At 53.0% G+C, this 24,719-nt stretch overlaps 1 protein-coding gene across 1 annotated transcript in view; it reads left to right on the top strand.

Annotated features, from left to right (window-relative positions):
- Positions 1-24,719, top strand: part of LOC144165866 (uncharacterized) — a 49,060-nt gene that overhangs the window by 9,942 nt on the left and 14,399 nt on the right. The window contains exons 8-17 of the mRNA XM_077695625.1: positions 7,733-7,887; positions 9,477-9,799; positions 13,454-13,611; positions 15,144-15,210; positions 18,213-18,296; positions 18,442-18,548; positions 22,000-22,096; positions 22,144-22,249; positions 22,470-22,552; positions 23,089-23,218. Coding sequence (XP_077551751.1) covers positions 7,733-7,887; positions 9,477-9,799; positions 13,454-13,611; positions 15,144-15,210; positions 18,213-18,296; positions 18,442-18,548; positions 22,000-22,096; positions 22,144-22,249; positions 22,470-22,552; positions 23,089-23,218 — 1,310 coding nt within the window. The remainder of the gene's footprint in view (positions 1-7,732; positions 7,888-9,476; positions 9,800-13,453; positions 13,612-15,143; positions 15,211-18,212; positions 18,297-18,441; positions 18,549-21,999; positions 22,097-22,143; positions 22,250-22,469; positions 22,553-23,088; positions 23,219-24,719) is intronic.

The following is a 24,719-nucleotide window of genomic DNA, read 5'->3' as shown; positions in this document are numbered from 1 at the left end:
GGGCAGGGCAGCAGGGTTGTTTCAGCAGTGCACATGGAGACGACTGCGAAGTCTGAGTCGCATGACGTCCCAGTTCAGCTCGACAGGTGCTTGCACTGCAGGGGTTTCTGGCTGCAGTACTCCGCGCAGTGCCTCTCAGGAGGTTGGTCCATGTAGCAGCTTTCATGGCTGCTGGAAATATAGATGGATGCACAGAATGGCTCCACTGGCAGGCCAGTGGATTGTACAGAAATTAAACAGGGTGTCTAGCGACCGGGAAAACCGGGAAAACAGGAAAAAGTCAGGGAATTTTGAGCCACCGGGAAAAGTCAGGAAATTGTCAGGGAATTTTTCAATCAAGTAGTACCAGTCAGGGAAAACCACTTCGGGCCCTGCCCACACAGTTTTAGAATAGGGCAAACCAGTGTTGGAGGCTCCCGAGAAGTTACCAAACGCAACACGTTCGCGCGCGACGAAAGCGTGAACTGCATGAAACTTTTTCTGTGTGTTGGGTTTTTATTTATTTTATTATTATTATTATTATTTTTTTTTTTTTGCAAGCGGAAACGCGTCGCGTACGCCTGAGGCGCGCTGACGCCGCGGCGGAAACAACCCGCACGGTGCGTGCCGAGCGGCAGGCGCTTGCAACATGGCGGCAGCACCGGCCGCGGAATAGTGCGGTAGCTCCAACGACCGATTTTAACCACTTTTTAAAATGCTACTTAAGGCACAAACGCACTTGCTTGTGCAGGAAAGGAGCCACCGCAGGCATGAAATCGTCGACGCCGCCGTGAAAATACCGCGCATGAATCGCGTGTAGAAACTCGCCGTGCGGTTCACGCAGCTCGCAGCTGGCTTAGGTTGCTGCATGGAGGGTTGCTGGGTGCATTTGCGCAGAGGGACGATGTAGTGGCGTCCAAATCGCATGCACAACGCATTTTTTTTTTTCCAGCTAATTTTAAAAGGCAGCGCTTTTTGGGAGTTAGTCTTGAAAGAACTTCTTTCTTGTGACATCAGGAGCCAGAGTTACATAATCAAAAAGGAACATGACATGGTTTAGCGTGAACCGCATGGGGCGTTTTCTGCTCGCGAAAACGCGCCGCGCACGTCACAGGCGCGCTGAGGCTGTCGCAGAACCGCCCGCACCACCCGCACGCTGCGCGCGGTGCTGCCGGCGGCGGCAACATGGCGGCGGCTTCGACCGCGAAATGGTGACGGGAGTGCGAGCGACGTACCGCTTCTAAGCGCTCTCTAAAATGCCGCACAAGACACGCACGAAGTTGCTTGTGAGGTAAAGGAGCTTATAATGTGGGTGAAAAACGGTATATAAAACATCATCCGCGCCGCTAGTGAAAGCGCCCATGCAATACCTGCGGGGGTGGTAAGCCTAAACATCTCCAGCGGAGGGCGGCGCCAGCCGGCTGTGAGAGCTTCGAAGCTGCTGCCATGAGGCGCGCGGCTCCCCATTGGCGTAGAGTTCCTGCATATAGCTCCTGCAGGAACTCTACATTGGCGCAAGTCGTCAGGCTCCGTCTACTGCCGCGCGCAACGCGCGTCATTTTCTGAGCAAGGCAGAACGCAGAATTCGCTGCCGCTTGCGCGAATCCTCGACGCGGGCGTGAAAAAATCGCACGCCCAACGCCGACGCGCCCGAATCGCGTGCAAAAACGCACCTTGCGGTTCACGTTGCATGTCGAGCCAGGACAATCAAGAAAAAAAGCAAAAGGTGCTCGCTGAAGCGCAACTTGAAGCTTCTATCCTGCAAGATGAAGTAAACTCTCTGAAGCCGTAAACCTCAAACTGAACAAACAAACTGGGGTTAATCAAGGGGCATTTTGAGAGTTAGGGCACTTGCAACAAATGTGTTTTTCCCACTGATAGAATGTGTTTTCCTACGCTTTTTATATGCTTCACGGAATATTTCCACAGAATGGCGCCTGTTGTATAGGTCAGGGAATTTCGTTTAAAATGGTCATGGAAAACATGGAAAAGTCAGGGAAATTGAATTAGCCAATTTGCTAGACACCCTGTTAAAAGTGGGCAAGGGCAGCAGTCTATCATCACCACCACAATGCAGGACGCTATGTTCTGTCGAGGGGGCTTGAAAGTAACCATGTAATGTCGCCACTGAACAGCCAGTACAGGAACAGGAAAGCGTGTGTGATGGTTGCAGGTCTGTCTCAATTGAGGGGGTGAGAAGACATGTCGCCAATTATGTCAGTCATGTAGGACCTGTTGACTATCTAGCGCTAAGAAAGCGCATACAACGGCTGCCATTCATTTCCTTTTGCACCATTTAAAGAGAAAACGTTAATTTGCGCTCGTGTTTCTGCTTGTGTATAAGCAACCCTGTAATGCATGTTTTATGCGTGTTGATTCAGCATTCGTTGTGCACACTAATATTTCTACTCATAAAGTTGACAGAGCAACCACTGGCGTATGAAGCCGCAAAACCCATCATTTCCACTCCTTCCATGCTGTGAAACATAGCGTGTCAAACTAAGCATTACGATGCCTCACTTCAGAGTCTCACGGCCAATTAGAACACCAATTCACATACAGTGGAATCTCGCTCATACGAATCTCAAGGGGCAGCAAAAACATTCGTATCACCCGAAAATTCATATCATCAGAAAACGAGAAAAAATGGAAATGTTCTGTGCATGTGATAGGCGGCGGCAACATATGACGTTGGCTCTTGCTTGAGTGAAGAGGTGCAGGTAGCTTTAGCGACCGCTTCTAAGCCTTTGTTAAAACGCACCTCAAGGTGTAAACTAAATTGCTCATGCAGGAAAGGAGCTGACAGTGTGGGAGAAAACTGCACTATAAAATGCCATCCGTGCCAAATATAATCTGCAGAGGTGGCCCAGCCAGCTGGTGCGAGCGCTTCGAAAGTGCCGCCACGAGGCACACATCTCCCCATTGGCGCAAGTCGGAGGAGCGGCAACCGATGCATAGGTTGGCGCCGGGGTCCCGGGCTGAATTGTCAACACCGGCGTCAAAAGAATCCGCACTCATTGCTGACGCGAAGTGTGCACAAAAACTCAGGCATTTTCGCAGTGATTGGTGCGCGTCGGCATTCTGCGCGCGTTATTTTTACGCCTACATTGACGATTTTGCCCCCACGTCAGATTCTACCTTGCTCAGAAAATGATGCGCAACGCGCGCGGCAGTGGGAGGAGCCTGCCGACTTGCACCAATGGGGAAGCACGCTCTTCATGGCGGCAGTTTGAAAGCGCTCCGGACAGCCCGCTGGCCCCGCCGGAGATGTTTAGGCTTACCACGATTGCAGATATTTGATCGGCGCTTTCCCTAGCTGCATGGACGATGCTTGTTTTTGCCCACATTATCAGCTCTTTTACTGTACAAGCAACCTCATTTGGTCCTTAAGTGGTATCTTAAAGAGCGGTCAGAAGTGGTCGGTCGAGCTACCCACACCACTTCGCAACCGGCCTCCATGGCGGCCGGTGATGCCACCATGTTGCTGCCGCCTGCTGCACCGCGCGCAGTGGTGTTAGCGCGCCTTCGGCGTGCTTGGCGCATTTTCGCAAGCAGAAAACGCTCCATGCGGTTTGCGCTTCAACATAGTCAACGCGCGAGAGGCGCAGGCAACACGGCAAGGTGACAACAGGGTAGCCAGAGCGCGGGGCATAGAGGGAAGTGAGGAATGCAGAGAAAAAAAATGACAAGGGTATTCACCCTCAGGAATGAGAGGGAACGCTTGGTTGTTGTGGTTTATTCAAAAAGTATGATACAAAAAAAGGAAGCTGGAGGCACCCGAGCTGCAGCCAGCGGAAACGATAGGTACAGAGAGAAGAGATTGTAGCAGGAGATGAAAGAAGGGAGGGTGAAAGAATAAGGGTCAAGAGGGCGAAATGTTCGGTTCGTTTGGAGCAGCACCTCTCCTGCCAGTATTGTGAACACCCCACGAGGAGGATTACTGTCAGCTGGGGAGGACTAATGCCTTTGTGCCTGCGCGTAACCAAGGCCGCACGGCCGTACCAACACCCCCACCTTCCCTCCACACCGCAATCGTTTGCTCGCGGCGCGCGTGTTCATATCACTCGTACGGAGTGATATATGCGTACGGATATATGCGTACGGAACGAAATTCGTATCAGCCGAATTCGTTTTAGTACCGGGATTCCAGTGTATGTGTTTCCATAATGGCTCACCTTTAACTGGAAGTTACTGCAACTACACATGTAATATTATCAATGACCTTTTTTGCAGCAGGAAGCACATGTTATGAACATTTGTAGCAGCGCTAAATGCATGCTTGGATTCCTTTTTTGCAATTCTCTCTTGCAACGCCATCATGAAAACTAATGCTGTTAAGCCTTACGGGCTGCAGGGGAATATGCATCGTGTCTCCTTGGCCCGAAACCAACTGACTTCCTCAAACTCTCAAATGAACACAAAATGTGCTTTCATGCATTCATACCATCAAGCAATGCACGTTTGGCGCCTGCAACGGAAACTTAAAAATAAAGTAAATAGAGATCTGTGAATAAGAAACCTGGGGACTGCGAATGAATTGCAAACAGTGAAAGCTGACGGCATATCGAAATAGATATTCCCAAATACGGGTGCGAAAAAAGTGACTGCAAAGCACTTTTTTTTTTTTTTTCTGAATATAGATGTCTCTGCTGTGGTTTGTATAGGCAGAGCTTCTCAAAGATAGCTACAGAAAAGAAAGAAAGAAAAGAGAGGTGATATGGACGTTCTAGAGCTGGAAAGAAAATATCACAAAAAACAAGAATACCGTATTTACTCGATTCTAAGCACCCCCCGATTCTAAGCACCCCCCTTACATCGGGGAAAAAAAATTCAGAAAAAAAGTTTGCCTGCGAATCTAAGCACCCCTTTGTTTTCAAGGACGCGTGTGTAGCCAATGCCGCCAAGCGCACTTGCTCCAAAGAGGCCACTAGCATCTAGTTTTAGCATCAAACAGGCCACTAGCAAGTACTTCTCAGTGTGAATAAAATTGGCACGGAAAAAGGCGACTACGGCTGATTTTCAGCGTTCGCATGCGCCAATTTTTATCAGCTGCTCTTTGAGCGGACGTAGGGGAGAGATGGCGAGGGAGGCGCAGCAGAGAAATGAAAAGGGGCCGAGCAAACGCCTCCACTTGGAACAACACCCTCTCAGTTGCTTGGAGGGAGCGGCTTTACAAAACGTGACGTCAAGACCTCTCCCTCCCCTAACTGATGTCCGATTGGATCAAAGTGGTGTGGCAGTGGCACCCGGGGGCAATGCTCGGCGGACCATCCGGCACGCGATCTATGCTGCTGTTGGATGCGTTTCGCGGCCATCTTACCCGGAGGTGAAGAGGAGGCTGCAAAAGAGCAACTGTGACTTGGTCGTCATTCCAACCCCTGGATGTCTCGGTGAATAAACCGTTTAAGGTGTACCTTCGCCAGGAGTACGAAGAGTGGGTGCGGGACCCCGACCGGAAGAAGACGCCGACGGGAAAGTTGCAGAAAGCGTCCCCATCGACGATAGCAACCTGGATTTCCAATGCGTGGAAGCGGATTGAAGTGGACACCATCACGAAGTCGTTCAAGAAGTGTTCTATCACGAACAACTTGGACGGAACAGAGGACGATTTGCTGTGGGACACAGAGAGTGGCGGCTCGCGTAGTGCCACGGACTCAAGTGAGAGCGATGGGGAGAGCGAGTGAGGGACTATCGGACCCAAACGGTGGGTTCGCTGTCTGAAAGGGTAACCACATGGGGCGTTTTTTGTAAGTGACGCGACAAGCGATTTTTCGCGTGACTCAATGGGTACAGTAAACAGCTACGGTAGTATGGCAGCAGCGACAAGCGATGTGCCGCCACACTAGCTGCTTATTGTACCCATTGAGTCACGCGAAAAATCGCTTGTCGCGTCACTCACAAAAAACGCTCCATGTGGTTACCCTTTAGTTTTTTTTTCGTAAATGTCAAATAAAATGTTACTTCCCATGCGCCAATTTTGTCGAAATATTGCCGCCGAAAGGAGCTGGTTTTTTGGATTTTTCGAATCTAAGCACCCCCCCCTCAGTTTGAGTACCGGGACCTTGAAAAAAAGGGGGTGCTTAGAATCGAGTAAATACGGCAAGTGCCTAAGATGAGATGGCAGTTCAGCGGAACATATGGAAGCTGTCACACATTGCCATGAAGAAGGTTGAGTTCCTCTTCAACATGCTGTGGACGCAGCAGTTCTACGTTTGACTGGTCACTCTAATGCTTGAAATGAGTAAATGACTGGACGTCACCTGCACAGTGACCTGCACGGCAAGCATCGCCAACATGGAGTTACGCTGGACTCCTCAGTCGTACCACTCTATTGATGGGAAGCTTTTTTCGGTTCATGAAGTTTAGCACAGGCAGCGTTCCATGTCATGTGACGTACACAGTTCTCTTGCACAGGATGTACACGTGTTAGGCTTGTTTGCATGGTTTGGGCGTCGTGGGGGAAAGCCACCCCACAGGGGCCACCCATGTGGTGAAGCTCATCGGTTGTTTGCCAGAGCTAACTTTCAGCGCTTTTTTGCTCGTAAATGTGCAATACAGCCAAACCCCGCTATAACAAAATACCACGAGTATGAATTCCCGCGCCAATGAAATATTTTTGCATCCCCGGCGAACGTCCTTAGACGGCCAAGTATGTTTCTATCGCTACATGATAAGGCAGCCATCATTGCCCAAGTCAGTGGGCCTAGTGGAGGAAAACAGCGTAGTGCCGGCGAGTTTGGAACCGCCTGCAGCTCACTCTATCGTTTTGAAAAGCAAAGACGCCACTGTGTTATAGTGCACGTGGGCAAAAACAAAGCAGTGACTGCTGTGGCCTTTCTGGATGTCCACAAAGTGGGGCTCCTCACTTAGTTTTGTGGACAGCATTGGAACAACAAGGAGCCACTGTCGGTCAAAGTTCGACAACAAAAGAAGCTGGACTTTGCTTTGCTTGCTCAACATACTCGGTGCCGAGGACCAGGGAGAAAAACATGCAGAGAAACCGAACCTGCAGGACGTTTCGCATGCGTTTACACGATTCAATCGTCCTTTGGTGAGCATGACGATGACGAGTAGCAATGAGGCACCTCTTGTAGTGTGAGAGCTGAGCTGTGAAGCTGCTCCAATGTAAGGCTTGCCAAGTAATGTAACTGGCTTCTGGAAACAAGTTTTCCGTTTGTGGCCTATTTTTGTGTCGCTTATTTTGTTGTCGCGGCAACAAGATTCCCGCACAAGCGGATGTTTTGGTTTTCCCTGGTGGCTTCGTTATTGTGGAGTTTGACTTGGAATATTTTGGGTAGTGTAACTGTGCTGCAAATCGAATAGCCAGTGGTAACGGCAAAGCATGAAAAGTTGCGAATGTTTGCGCAGCTCCAAAAAAATGAAAAGGACCCCTTAGCTGTTGCCAACCTCTTTCCCTAATGCCCAGTGTGTGTGGCTATCGCAAAAGTTAGCCCCGACACGGCAATTCCCCATTACTTGGTGTGCCCTTGCGTATGAGCACCACTGGGAAGCTGGTCTGTGCACTGGTTCACTGGTTCCCGTCAGCACCTGAGCTTGGAGCAGCAGCAGCCCCGTCCCTGCTCCCATAGTGTGCGGGGCCACTTTGAGGTGGATTGCCTCATTGCACACAGCACGTCTTGCTGGCCCCCATGATCACCCCCCACTGCCCTGGTGTCACCTGAGAGGGCATGTGGGGGCGGGGAGAGTGTGCCCCCAGTGCCAGTGTTGTGCAGAAGCAGCCCTCCCTCTGTAGCAGGAGGAGATCCCAGCGGAGGGGGACGACTTCCTGGAGGAGCTGGAGCGGCTGATGGCCCTGCGGGACGATGGGAGGGCCAGAGAGGAGCAGGAGGCCCCCACCCCTGGTGCCCAGCAGGCGGAGGGCAGGCCCCTGTCCCCCATCCCCCCCAGGTGAGGGGGGCCGCCCACTGACTGCTCGCCTGTGCTGGCTGGGCAAGTGGGGGCTGGGCTTCCTGTGTACCGCAGTGGTGGTGGTGGGGCACGAACACATCGCAGCGAGGGGTAGCAGTCACACCCGGGGACATTGGTGTCAGTCGCACCTCTGTGGGGTCTTGTCAGCTCCCTGCCAGCGGTGGGAGGAGGAGGAGCTGGGGAATGTGCCGTGCGTTGATTCCGGAATGGGTGCCGCTGCAAAGAAGGTGGCCACTGCGCTTCCCTTTGCGTCCCAGGGAAGGTGGGATCACAGGGGAGAGAGGGAGGGAGGAGATAGGGGTTGAGTAAGCGAGTCAAGAGACTTGCCACCAGAGTGCACAGGTGTTGGGGTGGAGTGGCTTCCAAGTGGGGAACCTCTCACCTGGCAGTGAAGGTGGCAGGCGTCTACAAGGGTGGATGCAAAGGGCGGGAGGGCTGCCCCATGGACACGGGCACAGTACAGGGGTGCAGGGGAACTGCGTGTGTAGCAACGTGTTGTGAAGAAAGGCTGCTCCTGCTGTGCTGCCACCACCCCACACAGGGAGGGATTTCGTTGCTGCAGGAATCGGGTGAAGCACAAAAAGAAGGAATGGCTGCAGGGGAATTGGACGAGCCTCCAGAGAGATGGTGCTTGTGGAAGGGGGATCCTCCCAAAGGGGATAGCTTTGCACCATGGCACACGGCAGAGAGTGCACAGCAATTGGGTTCCTCTGCGATGCGCAACTCTGCACACAGTCGTGCCGACACGCTGGCACACCAGTGACACCCACAGGCTGCACGCCTAGCTTGCTACTGAACCTCGAGGCCTGTGGGCCCAGAGGAGGTGTGGGGTCGTGTGCACCCTGCCACGCACACCCAACAGCTCAGGGCAGTGCAAAGGAAAGGGACAGGTGGCTGCTGTTTCCAACCCACGCTTTATTTTTATCTTATTGGCTTCATATATTTTGCATGCTTCATATTTTGCATGCTTCAGTGACAGGCACTGTTTGGCAGTCTTTGGGAAACAAAAACTGGGCTGTGCAGAGTGGTTTCGGAGTTTTCGGCCATCCCGTACTATGATGGCCAGGTTGGAAGCGCCAGCACCTCTGCTGCTCTGCTAGGTACAAGACTGGGCCAACGGAAGATGATGGGTGTAGCGTAAAGGGACAAAAAGCGAGTGGAGTAGGTCGGAACAAATGCGTGGTAAGGACATGTTAGTAGAAATTAAGAAGAAATGGGCGTGGGCATGTAATGTGAAGGCAAGATATCCGTTGGGGGACCTAGAGAAGATGAGTGGCAGGGGGTGGTAGGCAGATGAGATCAAGAAGCTTGCTGGGGATAAAGTGGTCACAGTTAGCACAGAAAAGGGATAATTGGAGATCCATGGGAGAGGATTTTGCCCTGCAGTAAGCATAGACAATGCTGCTGGTGCTGATGATGATGACTGGACCAGTGGCCAGCAGCGACTGTGCCGTTGGGATGGCCTCTCTGTGCAAGCCACTCTGGGGCTGTCAGCGGATGTCCCCTACCCCAGGACACTGCCCCTTCACAGTCCCAGGAGGCTGCTGCTTCTGCTGCTGGCCGTGCAGGTCCTCCCGAGGAGGCACACCCCCGCCGCTTCGCCCCCCGTCTGACTTGGCTGTCCAGGAAGCGGCAAGCGAGCTCGTGGCTGAGCCCTGGCCCGAGCCTCCCTCCGAGGCTGTGGTTGAGGAGACCCCCGAGGGGGAGCCTCTGCCGGCCGTGGTGGACCCTGGGCTGGCGGCAGCCGCCTCTAAGCCGGACGCCGAGCCAGTGGCTGAGCCGGATGCTGAGGCAGCAGCTGTGCCCCCCGCACCAGCCGTGGAGCAGCAGCCCCCGGAGGAGGCCGTGGCGGGCCCATCGGGCCTCTCCCCTCCCTCGCGCCGCTCACCAAGTGAGTCCACTCGCATGTGAGCCCCCCACAGTGCATCACCACCACCACCACCGTGCTACGGCATCAGGGGCAGACAGGCGTGGCCACACTGTGTGTAGCACAGGGGATCGGATGCCCGCCTGTGTTTCCACCAACCCTGCCTGCTGCGGGTTTGGGGGGGAGGGAGCTCTTATTTCCTTCCTTCTGGGCGTGCGCAAGGGGGGCCAGCGTGCACTGGGGGAAAACGGGGCCACGGTCCAGCGAATTGAGCCGATCTGGTGAAACAAGAATGTGGTTCCCATACAATACCGCACTTAGGGTGTGACTTATTGGGTGGCTGGAGAGGAGCAGACCCCACACAGAGGGGTGTTAATTTAATGCTATGTTTACACGCTTGTGTCTGAGCATGGCGTTGATGTCTTTGTCAAAATTGCAGAACCTGTAACTTCTGCCATGCATTGGGGTGCTCAGAATGTTCCTGCAGTGCCCCTCTTCCCAGGGCCGTTCTGCACAAGCAAGCTCTTGAAAAAGGGGGCTGACACAGCACTAAAGTAGGTACTCTATACGATACTGTGGTATGCCCCATAGCTGAATTCCAGGCAGGTTTTGATTGGGAAGATGCTGCGGCTGACCAGCTTGTCGACACAGTTAGTTTGTGGCGTGAATCAGGTCAGCACTTCCCAGAGCTCACTCTCAAGAACATGGTGTTCCCCAGGAGGGAGTTCTGAGCTGCACACTTTTTATCGCCAAAATGAGTACCCTTCAAAACGCAATGTCACCCACAGTCTTTCACCTTATCTTGTCACCTCTTCAGCTGTGAGCAGGAGGGAGAAGTGGAAGCTGAAGTACAGGCTGGTAATGGTGCCTGTGTTTTATTCTCCGGGCGTCTGGCCAGAACGTGTGGTCCCACCTAACAGAGCAGGCATCCCTGCTGAAAGGCACGTCAGGTTCCATGGAGTGCTGGTGGATGAAGTGCCCACTCTTATTCTGCACTCAACACCACTGAAGATGAGGTGCAGATTGACGGTGGACTTGTGTGAAGTCCTAACTCACTGGTGATACGCTGCAGAAAAAACGTGCCCGCTCTGTTTTTAAACGCTTCGTTGAGGTCAAAGGTGGGCTGTGAAATTGCACTATATGGGTCAGCCTCTTAAGCAGTGTCGAAAACAGTGTGAACCCAGTGCTGCACCTAGGGCTTGGAGTGTTGTGTACAAGCCCCATACAAAGCGCCTAAGTGTGCAAATGGGGTCACTGGGGCCTGGAGCACCACGGAATGCGTACAGACTAGATGTGTGCAAGGGAGAGGACTTGACGTTCTGCGATAATCAAGAACTTGTTGGCCGTAAATGTGTTCCTGAATGATTTGCCCGTGTCCCTCTCCCTTGAAGTGGAAGGGGAAGGTGAAGAGCTAAATTGTAGTGCCCTCTGGCAAGAGCTGCAAGACAGACCTCATTGCCCCTTGGGGTGTGGCTCCCATTGCTTTTCACGTACTATATGCAAGGGAAATGGACAGAACAAGTGCTCCAAGAGAGATTATTCCACAATGTTGAATGCTTGCACAATACCACTTATGCAAGTATCGGGAAGTGCGCCTCTGCCATGTCACACACTGTCCATGCTCAACAGCAAGTTTGGGGCATTGCACAGAAACACCCGAATGTACATGGCAGCAGAACTAGCACTTGGCACTGTGGTTCCAGTGGGACAGGTTGAGCAAAGGGAGAACGCCGCAACACCCACTGTCTTTGCAGTTTGTCTGGGCAATTACGTGATCTCGAACTGGCCGGCAACAGCAATGGGGTCGGTCTACACTTTCTCACTTGCCTCTCGCACTTGGTGCAGAGGCTGCTTTGCTGCAATACACACTCCCATTTTCGTCAGAGAAAAAAAAAAGGACAATGGGCCGTCTTTTCAGCTGGTTTTTAAAAACGAGGCGCCCTTGTAGCACGTCAAGTGACCCCACCAGCTGAGTAGTACAGTGCAGACCATTTATGTAGTCCAGGGTTCTATGGAAGTCTGTCTGGTCATGTGGCGAGTTCATACCAAAGTTGCAACTTTGTTATGAGAAGACCTTTGATAATGTAACTGCTTATAGTGCGGGACCAAATATTTACCCCGGGTTTTTGTGACCAGTGGTTTGTTTCCCATAGAACTCAGTGGATAAGTGTACCACTTATTAAAAAGTGGTTACTTGAAACACAATATTGTTTGTAGTGTGGTTTTATAGCGGATCCAGTGATCAACCGGCACAGCTGTGGCATCAATGTGGGGTCGTGAGAAAGAAAAAAAAAAAAATGTACGCTCCCTGCTCGCCTCTAACCTTAAAAAAGAAAGGCACCATTTTGTTCATGTTTGCTCGTTTGCTTGTACTCACGTGATCTGATAACTACAACTGACCTTGCTTGACGCACCTCAGAAGATAGCGAGCAGCCTTCCTCTTGCCCCCTCCCTGTGTGTGGTAAGGTGTTTCTGTATGAAACATTGTGCATATAAGCGAAAGCCCCCTTTCCCTTAACGAACATCTGCAGATGGGCAGCTGTGATGTCGGACATTTCCTCTACCTGTATGTTGTGCTGATAAGTATGCAGCTGCCTTTGGCATCACGAACACAAAGTGGGGGGGGGGGGGGGGGGAAATGGCTCTTGTGTTCTTACCACATGTCCCGTAGCATCCATGAAGCCATACTCTCTCAAAAGACAAACATGAAGGAAGTTAAAGCCATGCTCGTGGTTTGTAAGACTGTGTGCAGCTTGTCAGACCGTACAGCAGTGTCTGTTAGGGGTAAAAAAGATTAAATAAAGACCGCGCTGTTATTTTTAATACCCCTGTCACACGGGCACTTTCAATTGCGATTGAGTCGATCCGGATCGAGCTCAATCCGGATCGGGCGCTGCTACACGGTAGTTTCAATCGCGATCAAGCTCGATCCCGCTCCAACTCAATCCTGGTTTCTCAAGTGCGATCGAGGCTTCCAAGCGTGATCGAACGAAAGCGGTGATACTCTTGTCGCCGCTCAGTAATGGCACAGAAAGTGACAACCTCAACTAATGCCACAAATTGTGTCAAATAACTTGACCCTAATAAGCGTGTGGTAACATGTGCATAGTTACGTATACCTGCGGCCATGCAAAGTTACCAGACGCCGGCCGCAAGTACATTGTTAGCGCCATCTCGCCTACACCAGTGCAATCGGAGCAACTTCTCAATCGCGATTAAAACGGGCCGTGTAGCAGCGGCAGTGCGTTGAGCACGCTTGAAAACTCTATCACGATTTGCTTCAATCGTGATTGAAAGTGCCCGTGTGACTGGGGTATAAGAGGCCTTTGTTTGAGTGATGATAAACAAATGGATGACTGAAAGGTAGGTTGGGATATGGTTGGATTGACGCATGTTTTCTTTATAGTGGGGATTTTCTTCGCAGCTCCCGTGACATGTCATAAGCGGTGTATGCTGTACTGTTTCCATGTGTAAGCTCTGTGTGGGCATGTGGCTGGATGCCCTGGCCAGAAGTGGTTCCCTGCGGGGTGGGAGCAAGGAGTGTGCTCTTGGTGTGTTCCCTTGCCTGTACCTAGCCGCCCATTGCTGTGTGGTGTGTCAGTTGGTGGGATGTGCTCGGTGGGATCCCCATCTCCCCCCAACCCCTGATCCCCCCTCTCCTCCCTGAACAATGCCCAGGGGGAGGCGGAAGGCGTCGTCCGGCAGCGTCCCCCCCAGCCGGGCCGGCGCCCCGGAGGCGCCGCAGGGGCCCCACCATGGACCGGCTGACGCAGCTCAGCATGGCCGAGATGCGGGAGAACATGCAGGCCAACAACCTCCGGGGACGCCCTGCCGCGGTGGGTGGGGGGGGCAGCATTGGCCACCGGTGCTTTTGTGGGGGGCCCCTTGGCAGTTGTTGGGCCAGCCTGTTGGTCACACCCAGGCCCCGAGTGCTCCTGTTGGAGGGGAGGGCAGGCTGTGTGACGCAGCAGGCAGGGCTTTGCTGTTGAGGGGGCCCAGCAGTACGGGGATCACTGAGTGGGGGGGGTGGGGGCCTGTGCTGCTGCCTGGACCAAGCGACGGGCAGGGCAGGTGCTCAAGTGGCTGGACTCTGGTGTTGGAGCAGTTGGAGCAGGGCAGGAACCCTTCTGGACCACCCGGGGGGGGGGGGGGCGCAGCTAGCAGCTGGCCAGCGGCTGGGGAGGGTGCACAGCTGGGGCTCGTTCTGAGGCCCCAGGAAAGTACATGTACAGGGAAGTGTAGGGTGGAACCTTACTGCGGGTGTCTTTCAATGGGTGTCGACTTCTTCGCAGTGGAGGTCAGGGGTGCCCTGTTGTCCCCTGGTGGGAACCAAGATGCTGGTCTGGTTGCTCTTGTCACAGGGGCACACTAGGGGGAAGGTGGTGCGGAAAAAAGCACAGCTTTCTTTGTGAGCCGATTGCTTGGTGCAAAGGGGTGAGGGATATCAGCCTGGAAGCAGCAGTCAGGCTGCAGGTTTCAGGTGCTGCAACAGCTAAACACAGCGGGAGGAGGAGCTGCGGGTGCTGCTCAGGCTGTAGGCAGGCTGGCTGGCTGCTGCCTCACCAGACCCCCTCTCAGCAGCTCTCCCCACAACCGCCAAGTGCCAAGAAGGAACACTCAAGTCCCAGTCGCTCCACGTGTTCTCGCAAGCTCACTCAGCATTACAGGACGGTAACCGGTCACAGGTACAGCCTCCATGTAGGAGCCCGGCAGGATTGTTGGAAGCTTCACTGGCACCGTGAGACCAGTGCAGAAGCAAAAGAGGAGAGCTTGACAGGAGCTCCTCACTGGGGCAGCTGAAACATGTGGCCACACTGGTGGAGTGCCTGCCCTGCGAGCAGAAAAGGGCACTCTTGGCCAGTCTCGTCATGCACCGTGACACATCTTCTGGGGGAGGCAGAGATTGTTTCGCAGGGCCACACTCGCTTCCACCCCTGTGAGAACAACTGCCAGGGGGTGGGGAGGGCGCATAGTTTTGCGTCTCGTCCCTTTCCTTGCACTTGGGGTGGCCTGAGGTCTTAAGAGGAGCATGTCTTGGTGGTGCGTCAAACGAGGAAGCAGCCCTGGCCACGGCTCTTCTTCTCATGGTTTCCCTCTCCCACTGCCAGTGTGGCCTTCCCTCTCTTCCTCTTCTTCCTCTTCATTCGGAATCGGGGCTGAGGGAGTCTGTGCGTATTCGTGAAGAGAGCCCGCAGCTCGTCAACATAACACCTTCTAGGGGCCATCTCATTGTGCTGGCACTGCCTCTGTCTTTGTGCACGCGCATGCACCTCAGAAGTGCACTGCTCAAGGGGGGCTCTAGTGCAGTGCTAGTTATGCACTGGCAAGCCCCCCACCCCCTTCTCACCTCTCCTACCATCCCTTGCAGTTCCAGAGCCTGGCACAGCTGCTGCGCGGCCCAGACGTCGAGGCCCTGTTCCGGCTGCCCGGACGCCGTACGTACACCGCTCCTTCCTTCCCTGCCCTGGCTCTGTCCTGCTTCGAGGGCCTTCCTGAAAAGGGGGGCGCCACCTCCCAGTGCCTGCTAGGCCGTCTTTTTCCACCCACTCCCCGGCCTTTGTCTGTCTCGGTTTTTATGATAAAATGATTAGGTGACAGTGCAGATGATCCCACCCTCTCTGTAACAAGCACCCTGGCAATCGTAAATACATAAATGGTCGGTACTTGTGGAGCAGAGGGGGTTTGCTTCAGAGCAAGTACAGAGTGATTGCTTCGGAGACAAGTGACTCGAATGGTTGCGAAAGAAGAAGGTAACCGTGCCACGGCAGTGAACACTGCAGTGGAAACTCAAATGGCCTCTCGTTTCCATTGTAGTGCATTAAAGGTCAGGGAACTTAAATTCACGAATGCAAAGCAGTCCTCGGAACCTCAACCGTGTTCCCAGAAATTGCTTTTTTTATTGGATGTGCCAGCAATAACGAAGCTTTTAATCCCACTCAAGTAGTGAGGGTGCAGTTAATAGAGATCAAAGTTCATGATTGTTATACATTCAAATCTGCAAATAATTTCTGTCATTTTTTTCACAGCATGTTCTTGAAGAAGTTCCAAACTCTCGTGATGCCCCCTGCAGGCTTGCGATCCCCTAGTGTGTTAAGCCTAAGTCCATTCTAACGTGCAGCAATAGCCCTCGTAAAGCACTCCTCGTGGCACTTCAGTATGCTTATGTACTTTGGGTGCGTTTCCGTGGCAACACGTATCAAAGGCCGCTTTACTGCTCCGTCATGTGCGCACATCTTCTTTCGCCTCCCTCTTTTAATCTTGGTGCCAGACAGCAGAGCATCTGGAACTGCCCACTGGGAAGCAATGAATCTGTACTAAAGCGGCCACTTACTAAACGACTTCACACACATATGCCATGTAGCAGTGGAGTATCCCATAGTGCCATTGCACCTGAAGCAGGCCAGCCAGCCTAAATGTCTCGAGGAATTTCCTCTCCACTTGGCTCTCTTTCGTTCACACGCAAAGTGCCCCGAAAGCTGCACTGCTGGCACCACTGGCATCAGTGCTTCCCTGTCAGTGGGTGACCCCAGGTTCGATTCCCCTTCCTGCCGTGTTGATCTTATCCTGGGCTAGATAATGGCACGTGGCTACTTTGTGCAGTCTGCTGCCCATAATGTAGGGATCGTGGAACCTGTGGTGCTTTCTCCTCAAAAACTGTCTTGCCTCAGGCAACACGTGAGCAACTTCCCGTTGAGTTGGCAGCCCAGGGCACTGCCATGCTTGGAGCTGTGCAAAAAAGAGAAATAATAGCTGTGCCGCCTGCACCCTGCCTGCCGTTGTGACGCAGTAGATTGCAGCGCGTGCTCTCTTGTGAGAGAGAGACTCTCTTTGCTCCCTCCAATGCCCCTTTCCCACTTTCCAGTGTCCGTAGATGCGAGACTGTTGTCTGAAGCTCTCTCCTCCTCTGCAACCTGGTTTCTTTGCGCACGCCATGTGGGATTGCACTGCTGCAGGTGTTTTGTGCACAAGCGGGACCGCCTGATTTCCCTTTTGCCTGGCCATATAAGGGAATTAGCCTTGAAAATAGCAGGCAGCGATATCGTCACTTGTGCAATCTGTACCAGAGTACATATGTGGATCCGCAGGGAAGGCAAGTGTGTCAGGGAGCGGCAGAAAGTTAGGTGGGCAGATGAGAGGAAGATGTTTGCGGGGATACATTATTGGTGGCAGTTGGCACAGGACTGGGATAATTGGAGATCTACTATGGGAGAGGCCTCTGCCCTGCAGTGGGCATAGATAGGCTGATGATGGTGATGACATACGAGAGTGGTGTGCTACTATTGCCTGGTTGGCAGCACCCATCATTCAAAGTGGGTGATAGGTGCCATTTTTTTGTGCAACAAACGGTGATCGTTAAGGGGATGGCCGTTGCAGTCAACACCCAGCCATCAAGAAGACAGTGACGGGCCACCCTTGTGGGCGCACACACGTGGGGGGTGATATGCGAGGCTGCAGCCTGGACGGCGGGGCAGATGTTTGCCCTAGTAAAACCCGTGTTCAGTACCCTGCAATAGCTAGCTGCTGTGTAGTGGCAATGTAAACAGAGGTAAGTAGTAGTAGTAGTAGTAGTATGAAACTTTAATGAGCCTTATAAAGTAGGAGTGGTTCCCTAGTCCGGGAATCCAAGTGACGACCGGGCGACCGACGCCCTAGATGCCAGTAGTTGCTGGACGTCCAGGTGGCCGCTGGTGATCAGGTTCTCCCACAACTCATGGAGGGGGAGGGGGGAAGGGAAGGGTGGGAGGTCAGGGTTATGCGTACACTCTAATAAAACGCGGACGAGTGTGCCAGGCTTAGAGCAAAAAGTGCATTGGGTGGGAAATTGAGTGGGAAGCGTGGTGTAAGCGAACTGGATGGACGAAGGTATTCATTTGGATGCGGCGAAGGGAGGTAATCGCGAGCGGGGTATCAGGTTGCCACATGCCTTGCGCACATTTCGTGTCCTCTTATTGCCGGGGGAGCATTGCAGGCATTTGGTACTAATTTGTGCCATGATAATGGGGGCTTCTCTGAATACCTTCCCCACCTGCCAGTCCTGTCCTTGCACATTACATTTCACGCTTTTCTGTTTGGCTCCAGGGGTTTGGCCAGCTCCAACCCCGCTCATTCCTTGGCCCCGCAGTGCAGTTCTCTGATCCCCCCCCCCCACCTCTGGTGCCATCTCGTGGCACAGCCCGATGGCCCCCTGTGCATTGCACAAGCAGGGCCCTCTCCCTCTGTTTCCCTTAACCCGGGGGTTTTCTCCCCGACGCTCCTGCCCTGTTCACCAGTGCCACTGCCTTCCTTCCCCTTGGTTCACTCACTGGGCAGAGCCTGCATCTTTCCCAGCCGGGTGCCCATCGGGAGACCCCAGGTGGACAGGCCAACGGTGGGAGTGCTTGTCTTAACGAGAGGGGTGTCCTCTGTCCCCTCCCCCCCTTTTCTGCTGCTGGTGCAGGCCTGCTGAGCGAGCGGCTGCTGCGTCCCTGGAAGCTGGTGCAGACGCGGCCAGAGCCCGACTGGGAGGAGGAGGAGGAGGAGGGTGAGCCTGGCTCCTCTCTTTGCTATTACTAGGAGCTGCTCAACCAGGGGAGGAGGAGGCCCTTCCCCCTGTCAACTGGGAGCGCACACGTGGTCGCGAGGGGGGCTGACCTCGCCCTCTGCCCTCCCATCCCCTGAACGTGCAGGAGAAGAAGAGCCCGCTGGAGGAGAGGCAGGAGGATTGCAGCCACCAGAGGAGCTGGCTCCCCCTGCTGGAGAGGGGAGGAGGGAGGAGGAGGAGGAAGAAGCACGGGTAAGCACTCTCCTCTTCCTCTTTCCCTTTCGTGTCCCCTCCACTGGCTGAAACCCCCCTGTTAGTAACCCAGGCTTCGTACTCCCCTCATGCGGGGTCGCAGTGGCTGTCCACACTTGGCATGGTTGAGTGCCTGTGAAACGTCCCCTTGGGGTGCACTGCCTCCACCCCCGAACAGGAGTGCACATATGCTTTGTATGCTCCCCCCCATTCTCCCCCTTTCCGTGAAATTGACCTTGTGGTCCTTCACTTGCTGCAGGGCCCAACCCTGTGGCATCAGCTGTCCTGCACGACGGTGGTCAGTGCCAGGGGGTGTGGCTGCACACATGTTCGTACCAGCGCACCTGTCGGCACACGTACCATTACAAAAGAAAGCCTAGGCTTAGCAGGCAGGCCAAAATCGTTTCAGGGACTTGATTGGGCTTGAGGAAACCCCCTGGTCAGTGTTCAGGTCTCTCCCAAACTTGGCCTGCATTGTACCCTCGGCACCAGGGGCATACCAGGTGGTCACCAGCTGTGTGCAGCATCACCGGTAGGACAGGGGGCAGTGTGTCACCTGGCAGCATGGGCAATCCTCTGCAGTCCTTCATTATGCATGCACACGCGACCGACCTCCTTTGGTGCATGTGGAAGGAAAAGACGGCGTCTTAGAAAAGGTAGCACAAAAGAGATGAGGAGCTCAAGCAGTGGTGGCCACCAAGAGCGGCATGTGCCCTATGAGGCAACGAAGCGAGTTGTGAGCACCAAAGGGAACCCCAAGCACCTCCATCAGGGGAAAAAAAACCACGGACCTGCTAGTGTCCGGAGCAGTGCTGTCCATTGACACCGCACAGTTTTGGGTTAGTACTACAGGTGTGAGTGAAAGGGGGGGCCAGGGGAAAAACTGCTGCAGAGAGTGACTCCCCCATAATGTGCCAGGGGGAGCCACTGTGCTTTCACAGTGGGAGCACGGAGGCAGGCCTGGCTGTTCCAAGGCGTTCCTTCTGCCCTTCTCCTTGTTCACACAGGCTGAGAGCAGTGGAGCAGTGGCTGTGCGTTCTACCCACGTGGTGGGTCACCCGTGCAGTTGGGTTTGTCCCGTGGACGGTGGTGGTGCACGTCCTCACTCGCACTAGAGAAGAAGTACATTCAGGCTTTGCAGTCAGGGAGCCAGACGTGTGCGCAGTGCTGGAGTTGCTTGTTTTGGTGCTTCGGAGCGGCTTCCCGTCCGTGCCGAGGCTCCTGGGGCAGTGCACTTTTCTTTTCTGGCATGCTCACTCAAATCGGGCAGATGACCTTGCAGGTGGGTGAGCAATGTGGCCACAGCATGCGTGCTTGTGGGGGATGGGGCAGAAGTCGCGTTCTCAAAGGGAGAAAGAAGGCTTGGGGGCAAGAACTCTTATTTTATGTAGTGAACATGCACCCATATTTGCGTTTTTTCTAAGGGGGAGTAGTTATTTACATGAAGCATAGTTGGTATAAAACAGCAAAATGCAGTGCCTGCCTCTAATGGCGTCACACTTATTAACCATTTGAGGGTTTTTGCCTTATACCGGGTGGATCAGCTGTGCCATTTGCACCACTGAGCGACAACAAACATTTTTACCTGCGCCATCCTGCGCCACAGAGCCTGAATTGGGCCGCGAGATGCGACCACCATGATGCCCCATGCATGAAAAATGATCATGTTTTCAGCTTCAATGCGGTTATGGCTTCGGTTCTGTCAAGGCTATGAGAGGCTATCGAAGTTGGCTTTTGCTTAGCTGTAAGGTCGTACGCACTACACGCTTTCTCCGCCTTCACTTTGAATTTATTTGTGTCGCATTTGCACGGTTTTGTTTGCTGGTGCGGGCCTCTGTGACAGAGTGAATGCAAAATGACCAAAAGTGGGTGAAATGTTTTTGTGTCACGTCACAAACAGATAGAAAACAGAATAATGATCGCACGAAAGGTTGTAGCTTATTAGAGGGGAACTTCAGTTTAGTCGGCCATGTTTTGCAGCTGCATGTATTGAACCAGCAGGGTCTTGGACGCTTCTCCCTCGCTTGTTAATTCAGTTCACCTTTGTTGTGAGGTCATTACTCATTTTTGCCTGTGAACTTTGCGGTTAGCTTTGCTTATGTGGAGGATGGTCCAACATTAATCCTGCCTTCAAACACGCTCTCGTTACGTAGTCTACGGCGTATGTTTGTCAACTCTCACAACTCTGTGACAGGCAAACACAAAGCTATGTTCTGCTTCGCATGCAGAGGTACTGCTGTTCGATAGAAGAAATGCAAGCAAATGCCTTGTTTTGTGGAATGCCGCCGTGAGTTCCCTTAACAGTGTCGTCTACCGGAGGCAAAGCGAGGCCTGTTACCTGACACCCTTTGAGTGTGTGCTTCAGGTTCACCCTTGGAACAGTGATAATGGCGCACTCACTGGGGCTGAGGGTAGATAACTCCGCATATTCCAGGTATAGTGCAAAAACTGCGTTCCTGGTTCAGAGTAGGCTCTGGTGCATGGTAAAACGTGTAATAAGTAGATAGATCGATTAAACTTAATTGGGAGGGGCCTGGCCCAGGCAGCTGTGCCAGCCCCCTGCCAAATGGCCTTTCTGGCTGTTCAAAGCCTGCTATCAAAGGCAATTTTGCCTGCTCCCAGGGCTGCTCCCAAACCCGCGTACTATGCCCTGTGCTAGGCTTACTGATATGAACGGGGGCGGTTTCCGTCCCACGAGGTCTTTGCCATACGGGTATGGTTTTGACCCTCCGTTTGAAATTTCGCGCCATAGTAATGGTTTGTGCTTACTGGGAGGTGCTGCCACCTCCTGGGACTTACTAGAAGCGTTTTAAATTGGATTGTGCAGCCTTCTTGCAGAGGTAAACAGAACCTCTAGCTTCAGCGCGTCACGCAGTCTGTGTCAACGCTCTTTCGTGGTTTCAGTTTCGCCGCATGATCGCAATGAAGATGCACAAAACTCGATTTTTATCTTTACCAGCACTGCCTAGCCCGGGTGACGGAAGTTTATTTCTGTCTATATTGGTGCTGCTCTTAGCTTGTTTATCACTGTAAAGTGACTCGACCATCAGGAAGGGTTTGTTTTATATTTTTTTTTCCCTAACACCTCCAGCCCTCAAAGGGCTAAGAATGCATTGCAGAAGGGGCCAGTGGGTGCATGTTGCATGGTGTCTCATCTTCTCCAGTCTTCTCTTCAGCAGTAATTCTGGTCACCGCATTATGCCTCTGAATCTCTACATGCCGATGGGGTTGAGTACTAATCAGACCAGCTTCTGTATTTCCACTACCTTTGCCAGCTTTGCCACCGTTTGTTGTTTATGTGGTATTTATCACAAATACCCACACCTCCCCATGGGCATTGCCACAGTTCTTTTTCCCCATCTCCAGCTTTTCCCCCTGAAGCTGTCTTCGCTGTGTGTGTGTCGTGCGGCCCCCATCCACCCACCCGTTCGTGTTTCCCTCTCCCCCTCAGGAGCAGCCCTCCCTCACTGTTCCTGCTGCCACCCCTGCCGGTGATGGCGAAGAAGGGAGCCTGGAGGCTGGCCGAGAGCCCTCCGCGGCCTCCTCGGGTGAGACCCTCCTCCTCTTTTGCAGGACGGGCACAGTGGCTGAGCAGCTCTGCATGGGGGGAGCCTGAGCAAGTGGCTCTGCTCTGCCACGAGGCCTCACCCGCACTCTACCCCCCCCACAGGTCTGGAAGCTGGGCTGGCAGAGAGGACCTCGTAAGTGACGCCTTCCCTCTCGCTCACCCACTGGAGTCTGGTTGCCTGCTTGATCAGTGGTACCACAGGGTGCGAGCTCAGTCCATCCAGAAGACTGCCAATTGTCCCAGCATCAGTGTGACGGCAATGTTTAATGTGCACTGTCACAACTGATGGTCCCCTTCCTGCAGCGGCAACTGAGCTCTCTTTCTCCACTGGTGGCGTTGTCGTCACTGTGCAGGGTGGCATCGCTCCTGGCCGACATCCAGGAGGAGGAAGCGGCAGAGCAGCAGCCGCAGCATCCTGACGCTGGGGTCGTCACCGGTGAGTGGGCAGGGTGGGCGCAGGTGGGCCCCAGCCTCTTTTGCACTGCCCACCTGGCTCTCTCATGTGGTGGCACTCGTCCTGCTGAACGCTCGTGCAGACCTGCAGAAGTGGCAACAGCGCACATGTCTGACAAAGGACAGGCAGGCGCACTCAGCACAGCCGCTTGCGTTGCGGGCACCCGTCTGTCCGTTGTCAAAGACGTGCGTTGTCCACACCTCTGGGGCACACCTCTTCTTGTTGTTACTGTGAATGGAAGTGTTGCAAACGGTGCCACCCTGGCCGGATGGAGCTTGGAGCTGTGCAGATGCACTGAGGGGGGGCACCCCTCAAGGGAGCAGTGTGGCCCTTTGCTCTTCTTCCCTGCCACCCCTGTTGTCACAGTGGAGAGGGGCCAGTGGGGGGAGGCAGCCATCTTCTGCTGCTGCCACCACCAGGTGGTTGCAGCAAAAGATCAGCAGCTGCACGGCTCTCCCTCCTTGGTACTGTGTGAACGTGAGCCCCGCGTCCCCCCTTTGCCCCTGGTTTGCATGCAGCAGAGCCCCTGGTGGGGGTCGGTGGGGACCTGGTGCCCGTTCCCGAGGAGGAGGAGGGCCCACTGGAGCAGGAGGAGCCCCTGCCTCGGGAGGGAGGAGCAGCACTGCCAGGGGACCACCTCGCCAGTGGGTGAGCGGAGGATTTTTCCCCCTTCTCGTCTGGGAAAGCCACCCCTGGGTCATTTCAGATAAGATCGAACAAAGCATGGCTGGTCGACCTCTTCAATTCGCTTGAAATTTTTTTACCTCATTCCCGCATGTATGTAATGTGCGGATTCACAAATATTTTCGGCGGAAAAAAATTTTGGCCGACTGAAAAAAAATTTGGAACCCACCCGCGTGGACCCCGGCCGCTACCTGCTCATGCGCCGCGGCCAAATTTAGCGACGTCTAGCAAAAAATACACTAATCAGGCGGGAATGGTAATTTTTATGCTTAATCTACGCCTGGTGTACATTTCGCGCCCAAGATATCGTTGGCTAGAAGAACATATATTTTTTGTAATAAATTTCCAAATCTTGCTCAGAGCGCATTTTGTTGTGTACTTTGCGGGCCAGTATTATCGTAAGTAATCGAGCTAGAGCGTTAAAATTCGAGTGAGGGCTGCTCCTGGCACGCACAAATAAGGGCCGTAAATATCGTGTCTGTGCACACTACGGTTAAAAAGTAAATGGCGCACAATTGTGAAGAAAAAACTAAAACACTCCGAGTTCAGAGGCTTATTTAAAAAAAACCACTTCTTCGATTTTGCTGAAATTCTCCCCAAATGTTAACCTGTGAATGTACTTCAATGATCATTAAAAACATGTTGCATCATTTTGTTCCTGACGCGCCTACAGCGCGAGAAAAAAGCCTGGTCGGCCAGGTCTTCACAAGATCCTGAGACACGAAACAGTGAGAGCAACTTCCAGTGAATGTGCAGACGTTTGATAATTTTTTTGTACCAAAGGCAAACTGTTACTTATTGATAGTATTACAGAGAATTCAGAAGCGAAACTGAAATTTTTATGCGAATTTTGGAACGAAAATAAACAATCTGTGCACCGCTAAACGTGTACTCTTCGACGAAAAAACGGAGGAACTCCAGATTCACGCACATTTTAAAAAAAACCCTTCTTCCAGTTTTATGAAGCTTTCCACGGATATTTTCCTCCTACTTTAATTGCGTGAGCAATTAAAAAAACTCGCATCATTTTGATCACTGAAAAGCAAAAGAGCCTTGTCAAGCATGCTCGTCACAAGGAGCTGAGACATAAAACGACGATTGTGACTTTCTGCAGATTTCCCTTATTTATTTTGTAGAAAAGGCAGAATATCTTCTGAGATAAGGAGAATAGAATAGCCAAGAAACATTAACGAAGTCAACGTTTGAAATGACAGCGTTCCATCGGCACCCCATTAATACCGTGCAGCTACTAGCTGTTTATTTACACTTTGCTTGCTGCATCAATGTTCACAGTTTCCTCAAAGGGGCACAAACAGCCCGCGCTGCACATAGTTTGCATATATCTGCTTCTGATGACTTCCTTAAACGCCACACCTGCCAGGACTGTATGCCGGGAAAGGCACGCACTCTTCGCCATTCTTCCTTTTTTGTTTCGCGATGGCTGGAAACTTCATTCCCCTCGAGG

Source organism: Haemaphysalis longicornis, unplaced genomic scaffold, assembly GCF_048455015.1.
Source record: "Haemaphysalis longicornis isolate Haplotype H1 unplaced genomic scaffold, Haemaphysalis longicornis Haplotype H1 scaffold_15, whole genome shotgun sequence".
In the NCBI taxonomy this organism is placed as follows: domain Eukaryota; kingdom Metazoa; phylum Arthropoda; class Arachnida; order Ixodida; family Ixodidae; genus Haemaphysalis; species Haemaphysalis longicornis.
This window is presented reverse-complemented; position numbering and strand designations above follow the sequence as displayed.